This window comes from Tupaia chinensis, unplaced genomic scaffold (assembly GCF_000334495.1).
Source record: "Tupaia chinensis unplaced genomic scaffold, TupChi_1.0 Scaffold000381_1, whole genome shotgun sequence".
Lineage (NCBI taxonomy): Eukaryota > Metazoa > Chordata > Mammalia > Scandentia > Tupaiidae > Tupaia > Tupaia belangeri.
Genome location: NW_006159883.1, coordinates 4,211,497 through 4,221,604, shown reverse-complemented (window position 1 = coordinate 4,221,604; position 10,108 = coordinate 4,211,497). Strand labels below are relative to the sequence as shown.

General features: G+C 36.6%; 1 protein-coding gene across 2 annotated transcripts in view; it reads right to left on the bottom strand.

The window, feature by feature from the left end:
• The window catches only part of TTC21B (tetratricopeptide repeat domain 21B), a 94,364-nt gene that overhangs the window by 34,013 nt on the left and 50,243 nt on the right, over positions 1 to 10,108 (bottom strand). For both annotated transcript variants that reach the window (XM_006153579.3, XM_006153580.3), the window contains exons 19-22: positions 8,916 to 9,022; positions 3,908 to 4,096; positions 1,595 to 1,705; positions 154 to 235 (exon numbers count right to left, since the gene is read on the bottom strand). In XM_006153579.3, coding sequence (XP_006153641.1) covers positions 154 to 235; positions 1,595 to 1,705; positions 3,908 to 4,096; positions 8,916 to 9,022 — 489 coding nt within the window. The remainder of the gene's footprint in view (positions 1 to 153; positions 236 to 1,594; positions 1,706 to 3,907; positions 4,097 to 8,915; positions 9,023 to 10,108) is intronic.

Here is a 10,108-nt window from a genome sequence, read left to right as displayed (position 1 = left end):
GGAGAATGGAGAAGGGATTGCGGCATGGCCATCCCCTCTGGGGGGTGATTTCTCACTTTCTATCTCTCTGTCTCTCTCTGTCTGTCTGGCGAGCACATGTGTCCTATAGCAAAAACCTCTAAAAAAAAAAAAATACGAAGAGTGAGCATTTACCTGGTTTGCGTTCTAACAGCTGTTGTAAATGAAACACTGCTTGTTCATAGTCCTGTTTTCTGAACATGAGGTCAGCCATCATCTACAAAGATAAAGCCAATTCTAAAAATACTGCTATATGTTTTACAAAGTATATTTTCCATAGGGCATGTGCACTTGCCAGAGAGAGATAGAGACAATAAGAGGGAAAGTGAGCAATCACCCTCCAAGAGGGATATTCATGCTACAATCCCTTTTCCTTCATTCTCCTCCTGGGATCTTAGGTGTGCATGTACATGTGCCCAGTGTGGTTTTCAAGCTGCTGGTCCAGGACTCAAATCATGGTTAGCCATGCGGGAGTCCAGCGACACATCCTCTACACCATCTGCTGGCCTCAGTCAAGATTTAATACTAAATACATATGAAAACATGAAGAAGCAAAGGTTACAAAATAGAGCCATTTAAAATACAAATGCACTTTGAGCAGAATAGCTTGGAGCTCAGTGTAACAGAAGATAACAAAAGATGTGAAACAAGCCACTCTGTCGCCAAAACCACCTTTAGCAAAAAATGTCATGAATGAGTATTTTAAAAAAGAAAAATATGAGGGGGAACTGTACAATTTATGCACTGCTATAGAAAAGATGCCTCACTGGACTTAGCTAAAATGATGAGAACAAAACTTAAATCATGTTACGATCTGTAGTTGGCATAATGGCTATGTCGCTGGACTCCCATGTCATCTACCGCTGTTCAAGTCCTAAACCTGGTGGCTTGGACTCACGCCAGGCGCCTGTGCATGCGTGCCCAAGATCCGAAGAGGAGAATGGAGAAGGGACTGCAGTGTGGCCATCCCTCTTGGAGGGTGATTTCTTGCTTCCTGTCTCTCTGTCTCTCCCTGTCTTTCTGGCGAGCGCAAGCACCCTATAGCAAAAACCTCTCCAAAGGGGAAAAAAAAAAACCAAAAAAACAAAAAACAAAAACAAAACCTTAAATCATGTGTAAAGGAATAAAAAAAAGAGAAACTCATTTTTAAAGAAATAAAAAATGGGATTTTCCTATTATGTATTTTGAAAGGCAGATTTCTTATATTTCCTTCTAGTTATTTAAGAACTTTAAATGAATCTCACAACATGTCATCCATACAGTTGCTTGAAAGTTAAATACTTCAATCCAGGTGAAAATAAAAATGAAAGCAATATTAGATTTAAAGCAGATCTTAGATTGATTTTTTTCCACTGTAACTCCCAAAGTTCTACTGAAACTCTTTCATTGGTTCAGCACGTCTAAGTACTTAAAAGTTAGTCTTTAGCAAATTACAACTCTTCCCCATGAACTCTGCCTGATTAAGCATACCCACAGGCACAGAGAAAATTTAACTAGACTTAAAAGGGCAAGCAGGGGCCTGATCTAGTTCTGTGGTTGTTCTTATAACTAAAATGCTGACAGCTGTTGAACTAACCATGGTAGCAGGTTCATTATCCTGGTCACTCTGCAGAAGCAGTGCACAGTGCCGCAGGCAGGCATCAGGGTCATCTTGTGCTAGATACAATCGTGCCAGTTCCAACATTGTCTGTGCAATAAAAGACAAGGTTAGTTAGAAACTGTTTCAGAATAAAAAATGCATAAGGAAAATGCCTGGCCACAGATTATTTATGACCAAATGTGACTGTAATAAAAATCACACACATCGGAGCCAGCAGATGATGTAGTGGTTATGTCACTGGACTCCCACGTGGTCAACTGCAGTTTGAGTCCTGGACTTGGCATCAAACTTGTGCCAAGCATGCATGCATGTGTGCCCAAGATCCTGGGAGGAGAACTCAGAAGAGAATGTGTCCTGGCCATCTTGAGGGTTAATTTCTCACTTTCCCGGTCACTGTCTCTGTCTTTGGTGAATGCATGCACCCTATGACAAAATTCTAAAACAAACAAAACCACACATTGTAGATGAGGAAAACTATAGGCATGCTCATCTCTACTTTTTCTTATACTGAAAATAAATAGAGAAACAGGTGGTAACTCACTTGAGAAGTAGAGAGAGAGGCGGCTGTGGGAAAAGAATGGGGATCCTAAAATCAGGAAACGATTCTAGTCCCAGTGTCTCTAGACAGGGGCCGAATCAAGTTCCCTTTTCTTCTCTAAACCTATTCTCTCATTTGTAAAATTAAAAGCTTTGAGTACATATCTCTAAGGTATAATTCAGATTTAAAACTAGGATTGGGGCCAACAGGAGGTGGGGTAAAGAGCTGGATACCCACATGGTCAACCTGGTTTGAGTTCTGGACCTGGTGGCTTGAAAATCATGTCAGGCACATGTGTATGTGTGCCCAAAATCCTGAGAGGAAAACAGAGAAGGGAATGAGGCATGGCCATCTCCCTTGCGTGGTGATTTCTCAGTTTCCCCGTGTGTATGTCTCTCTATCTGGTCGATGCATGTGCCCTATGGCAAAAACCTAAAACAAAACCAAAATAAGATTCTGCACATGTATACACAGACATGTATTGAGATATCACATTGTACCTCATAAACATGTACAATTACGATTTGTCAACTATAATATAATATAAACTTTTAAAAAAACAAGAAATCAAAAGTTGGGATTCCATCTGCTTTAAGTCACTAGTGAGGGACCAGTAGGTGGTATAGTGGTTAAGATGCTGGACACTGCCACATGGATGACCATGGTTCAAGTCCTGGACCTGGTGGCTTGCTTTCTCACTTTCTCTCTTTCTCTCTCTTGCTCTCGTCAAATTAAAAGAAATGAATGAATAAATAAAAATATATAAATAATTCTTAAAAAAATAATTTGTCACCACTGAACAAGGTATCTATTTGGCATGCTATACTGAAGTTGTTTTTGCCCAATAGCTGAAAGAATTTTATTAATAAAAGGTCTAATCTTACTCTTCAAATTATAGAAGAGTATTGTTGTTTTCTGCATCATTTATTTAAGTATCAGTAATCTATCAGAGTGTAAAAAATGAATCATCTATGTAGATTTCAGCTCTTGACAGGTTTTCCGTTTATGTAATGACCATGTAGGTAAGAGGACGGTAGGAACACCCTAACAAATCACACCAAAATATCTTGACATCTTCACACTGTGCCGCTTAGGAGCACAGATTCAATCTAGTCACTCTCGTATCCTCAGCATTAAACAGCAATTGAAATACAGAGGCTGATAAGAGCTTATCAGTAAACTGAATTAAGTCATCTACATCCAGATATTTGTGATTCAAAGATTGTTTTTAAGTAATGATTAGGGCCAGCCCTGTTGTTTAGTGGTTAAGGAGCCTGATCCCACATTACTGACTGTGGTTCGAATACTGGCTTTGGTGATTTTTAGAAACACACTAGGTGTGTGTGAAGCCCCAAATCCCAACAAGATGGAAAAGTGGAGGAGAAAGTATTTTCCTACTGGAGTGTACTTTTTCCTCCTTGTCTGTCTACCTGTCTATCTCTGATGAGTCTATATGCCCTCTGGCAAATAGAAAAAAAAGGGATATTAAAACACAGACATATAAAAAACATGGAGCTTGAGGGTGTGCTTTACATTACTTGTTCTAGTATAATTTTTATACCCTAATATTCTTAATTTAAAGTATCATGTATTTTGGAAAATTTTTAGAAGCAGCATTAATTTTTAAAAATGTGTATTTGTTATATTCCTTTCAAATCTCCTTTGTAAATAAGCTGCTAAGAGTTTTACATTTGGAGAAATTAGGTGACATTGGGAATAAAAGGTGCTTAAAATTTTATGAAAGTACTGACCTTATTATCTGTTTCACAATGAACCAGAGCCTCTCTATAAAACTTAATTGCTTTTTCATAGTCTCGCTGAGCAACAGAATGTTTTGCAATCTCTGCACAAATTTCAGCTGCTAAATGTTTCTGTGCAGGAACTGCATCTGGCTGTTCCATCTGAACACGTTTTAGTACCCGAGATTGTAACTCTCGAGCCTAGAAAAAAAAAAAAAAAGACAAAAGGAATTAAAAAAAAAGAGAGAATAAAGAATAGTAAAAAAGAATAACTCATACATAGCATAATTTTACAGATTAAAGCATTATTGATTCTTGATCCAGCAACATCTAATCCAAAGAAAGTCTCATGTCCTGTTCTTAACTATGTACTTGTTTGCAAATGAGCCAGCATGCACATACCTTTCCAAAGCACTACAAAATCACTGAGTTTTTTTTCTCACTATTATAAGAATATGTACAGAAAGTTCACTAAGAAGAACACTTGAAAAAGCTTTCTGGATGCTATAATTGAATAATTTTAAATCTAAAACATGTATTAAATTAATAAAAGAGTAAATATGTAAAACTTATTATGTCAAATATTAACAGATCTTGGGCAATAATAAACTTATATATTGTCAATGGAATATGAATTAGTGCAATCTTTCTGAGCACCACCCTAGCATATTACACCAACTTGATAAAACTAACCAGGATACTGAACTTAGTTGTTCCACTCTTGGAAATGTATTAAGGATATTATTTAGAAAAAATGGAAACTTGTTATCCATTGTATGAAAAACAGTCTCTCCTATTTTTAGCAACTTGACAAAACACATGGAAGCAACTAAAAATCAAACCATAGGGAAATGGCTGATCAGTTGATGGTGTACTATGTACATGGTCTCATGATGTGCACAGACATCCTAAGAGGAGGTGGAAGCCAGTCTCTGGGAAAAGATATAAAGTGTGCTGCTAAATTAGTAGAAGAGCACCCTCTCTACTGATATATCTGGAACCTAGAACATTGAGATCTTCCTTTAATAAGTGACAGAGTGGGGGCAGTCATAGCACAGCAGTTAGGTACTATGCAGAGGAAGTAATATTCCCACACAGCCAACTAGGAGTTGAGACTCAGCCCTGTCAACTTGAAAACTGTGGGTCCATGTGAAGCCAGGAGGACAGGAGGAAAAAGACTGTGGTGGGACCAGGCCCTGTTATGGGTTACTTTCTCTCTCTCTCATGTACTCTCATACACCCTAAGGCATAACATAAGTTAATGAATTATTTAGAGAACTTTATGCGTAAGCATTCATAAATAAAATTTAACTCATAAATGAAATTATTGCATCCACGTCCTCATCTGACAAACAGTAAGTATTCGCCATGTGTCATACATTATGCCTGACACAGGGCATCCTTCTGCAAACTCCTGTCAAAATGTTGGTTGACAACTGGGAAATAAACATATAGGTGCCACAAAAACATATACATACAAAAAGATCCTTTTTTTTTTTTTTACACAGAATTTCTAGGTATTTCATTACTACCTGCTATTTATACTACAAATTCTTTTAAAACCTTGTAAATCTAACACTAGAGGGAAATACATAACATTGTGTTCACTATAAACAGAGTTTCGAACTAGTTTAAAATGTATGGCAACAAAAAATGGAAAGGCGAAAGTGGAATAATGCAATCTGGATAAGAATAAAGAAAATCGGATAAGTAAAGTGTGTGTGTATTATAAACTAGTTAACACTGGAAAAAGTACTAAAAGGAGATGTATATAAGTAGAAGGAAAATTAACTAAAGATAATTTAAATAATCAGTCAAGAAAGACAGAAGGAACATAAAATTAAAAAGGTCAGAAAGCAAACAAATTACAAGACAGACATAAATCCGAATTTAACCCATGATTAAATACAAACAATATATTCTAATAAAAAGATTATCAGAGTAGATAAAAGAAAAAATAATCATTTGTTGACAGATCTTCAATATAAAGACATAAAAAGTTGCAAGTAAAAGAAAAAAAGATACACCATGGAAACACTAACCAAAAGAAAGCTGGAGTTCTATCAATAATAAAGGAGACTCTAAAATCAAGAAATAGTACTAGAAATAAAGAAGGTTATTTTATAATTAAAAAGGAGTTAATTCACCAGCAAGATATAAGAATTCTAAATCGGAATCATCCAATAATATGTCTTCTAATCAAAAAGGAATAAAGGACAAAAACAAATAGACAATCACATTAAAGAATTTTAATATATTCTCATATTAGCAAATGATATAAACAGACCATAAATAAGCAAACAAATAAACAGTGAAAATTAAACTTTAAGAACAGAGATCTAAAAAGCATTGCTTAATAAACTTACTTGATATATGTTGAACTAAGCACATGTAATGCCAGAAACACATTATTTCACATCCACACAAAACCTTTACCAAAAATTGATTATAATGTAGGGCATATGAAACAAGCTTCAACAAATCTCAAAGGGCTGAACTGCTCAAAGTATGTCTTTGACCAAAGTGGAATTAAACTAGAAATCAATATACAAAAAATAAGAAAATCAAAACCACTTGGAAATTTAACATGTAAATAATCCACGCATTAAAGTAATCACAGTGAAAAAGAGGTTTATTCTTAGATATCTTAAACTTGTTCTGGTTATCATAAGTGAAATTGAGAATTAAATATATAAAAAATTAATTAATTAATTAAAAAATGAAAACAAACTGATGAAATAGTATAAACTGAATCATGATAACCATGTGAGATGTAGCTGGAGCAGTGATTAGGGAGAAATTTATCACCCTACATAAGTTTAAAAAAATAAAAAGGATAAAAGTCCATTGCCTAACATACTATTTCAAGAGACCGGGAAAAGAAATCCAAAGAAAGGAGAAGGAATTAATTATGAGGTAAAAATAACCAATATAATGAAGATAGAGATAGCCAAAGTTGATTCTTTGCAGCAACTACAAAGATAATAATACATCCCTACCTAAATTGACTATTAAAAAAAGGAAAATAATATTGTCAATAGCAGGAGTGAGGCCAGCAGATGGTGTGGTGGTTCAGATGCTGCACTCCCACGTGGCCGACAGCAGTTCAAGCCCAAAACCTGGTGGCTTGAAAATCACACTGGACGCATATGTGAGCCTGCCCAAAATCTTGAGAGGAGAATGCAGAAATGATTGCAGCATGGCCAACCCCACTGGGAGGCTGATATCTTATTTTTCCCCACTCTCTGTCTCTGACTCTCTCCAGTGAACGCATGTGCACTATGGCAAAAACCTAAAAAAAAAAAAAAAAAAAATCAAGACTTTCTTTTAGTTTTGTTTTTGTTTCTGTTTCCTATAGGGCACATGCACCTGCCAGAGAGAGAGAAGGAGAGAAGGAAAGTAAAAAATTACTCCCTGGGGGGAATGGCCATGCCACAGTTCCTTCTCATCCAGTCTCCTCTTGGGATTCTGGGCATGTATGCACACGTACCTGGCATTTTTTTTTTTTAAGCCACTGGGTCCAGTACTGGAATAGTATAGTTTGCCATGTGGGATCCACTTGCCATAACCCCCTGCCACTGGCTGGCCCAAAGAGATTGCAAAAAGTAAGAGAATCTAATATATATATGCACACAGTCATAAATTTAAAATTAAATTACTTAAAATTATAGCCAACTAAACTGATATAAGAAATTTTAAAATGATCACTATGAAATCTATTAAAGTTGTTGAATCCATATAAAAATCTCTATGAAAGCAGCCTTGACTCCCAAGGGTTTCAATATTGAATTGTTTCAAACATTAAAGAAATAGCATCAGAGTATAGACCAATCTCTCTCATGAACACAGATGTAGGAAGCTTGAACAAAACACTATAAAGTATCTTTAAACTCCAATAACATAATTTTTTGTTTGGGGGGGGGGAGGTTTTTGCTATAGGGCACGTGTGCTTGCCAGACAGACAGAGACATAGAGACAGAAAGTGAGAAATCACCCCTCAGAGGGGATGGGCACGCAGCAATCCCTTGTCCTCCATTCTCCTTTCGGAATCCTGGGCACGCACGCACACGCGCCCAGCGTGAGTTTTAAGCCACCGGGTCTGGGACGCGAACCGCAGTTGACTACGTGGGAGTCCAGCAACTTAGCCATTACACTCACTGCTGGTCCCCAATAACATATTTTTTGAAATCAAAACAAAGTGACATGTATTTTCAGGAACACAAGAGTGGTTTAACATTTGAAAATCAATCAATTTCATATATAATAGCAATGGAAAAATGAAAATGCCTAGAGAAAAGTCACTTGGCCATCTTTTTTTTTCTTTTTTTGGAGAGGTTTTTGCTATAGGGTGCGTGCGCTCGCCAGACAGACAGAGACAGGGAGACAGAAAGCGAGAAATCACCCGCCCAGAGGGGATTGCCACACCGCAATCCCTTCTCCTCCATTCTCCTCTTGGGATCTTGGGCACGAATGCACACGTGCCCGGCATGAGTTTAAGCCGCCAGGTCCAGGACTTGAACCGCAGTTGACTACATGGGAGTCCAGTGACATAGCCATTACACTAACTGCTGGTCCCTTAGCCATCTTGATAGAATCTGCACAATGTATCTGATAAAATTCACGTCACTTATAAAACATCAATCTCTTAAGAATAAATCTAAGGAAATATCAGTAAAACCTCTGTTATAAAAACCACAAAATAATAAAATAAAGGTGATCTAAATTTTAAAAAAAGTACTAAGGCCAAATTCTGACTGGGACGCTAGTCTTAGGACTTTAAACAGATTGTTAAACCAAATTTCCTCAGCTTAAAATAGGATTAAAGTAATAGCCTTCCCCAACTGTAATAATAATCGGCACTAATACATTAAAACTGTACAATCATAGCCGTTCGATGGTTATTCCTATGTTTGATCTACTTTGTGATCGTTGGGCCGAAAGAGATTGTCTTCCTGTTATCTGTGGCATATTTCCATCTGCATCCATCTCCCACCCCACATCCACACTCAGAGACACACACCTGCTGCAATGAAGTGACTGCATCGCCAGGCCTGTCCATTTTACTGTAAACTTTTGCTAGAAGAACTTGGGAGCGTCCATCCTCCATAAGAGCTGACAGTTCATTTACTATGAAAGAATAGAATGTAATGGGAGAAAAATAGTATTTTTAAACATTTACATTTTCCTACCATTTTAAATATTGACATTTTCCTATCACCTTAAAAACTGGACTTTAGAAAGAAATGATTTAGAAAAATAATGAATAAAGTTAAAACATTTTTTTCAATTAGTTAACTGAAAATTGGCCAAATTATTATTTTTTTTAGTTTGTTCTTTTTTTTTACTATTTATTTTTTTCTTCATATTTTTAATTTCATTTTCTTTTATACATTCAATCCCATTGTTCAGCTTACAAAATGAATACTTCAACAGGTGAACATTTCTCCCTAGTCCAGTTTATAAAACTATAAAATATCTTTAACAGATAATACCACATTTCTTTGTCCCATTAATGGTTTGCCTCCCTATTTTTCTTCTAAATGTCGAAATTAAATAGAGAAAAAGATATAGGGTAAGAACTAGCTGAAAGAAACGTGAAAGAATTAAATAACAACTAGAGGTTTGTCTTATATGTATTAGGAGATGGCAATCTAACACACAAATAAGAATTTCAATTTTCATTCTTATGTGCACAAAAATTTCTGGGTGTGGACATTAAAAGCAAACACAGTAGATGATACATGAAATAAAGAACTTTTAAAAAGAACAGACACCTGATAAACAATAAAGTCCAGTCATTAAGAACACTGACTGATGCCAATCAATCTGGTTTCAAATCTAGGTTTCCACTTATTAGCCACTTAATCTCGAGCAAGGTGCCTAACTATTCCATATTTCCTTTTCATCTGAAAAATAGGACAAATAATACTATCTACCCCTAGTATCATTTTAAGGTTTTTTTGTTTGCTTCAGTTTTTTGCAGGGTATGAGCACTCCTCAGAGAGAGAGAGAGGAAGGGAGGGAGAGAGGGAAAGCAGCACTCTCCCAGCGAGGATGGCCACACAAGGATCCCTACTCTTCCATTCTCCTCTCTGTGATTTTGGTCAGGCATGCACATGTGCCCAGAGACTTTTTCTAGTCACTGGGTCCGGGACTCAAACCACAGAGTAGTCCATGTGGGATCCAGCCTCCTCAGCCACTACATTACCACCT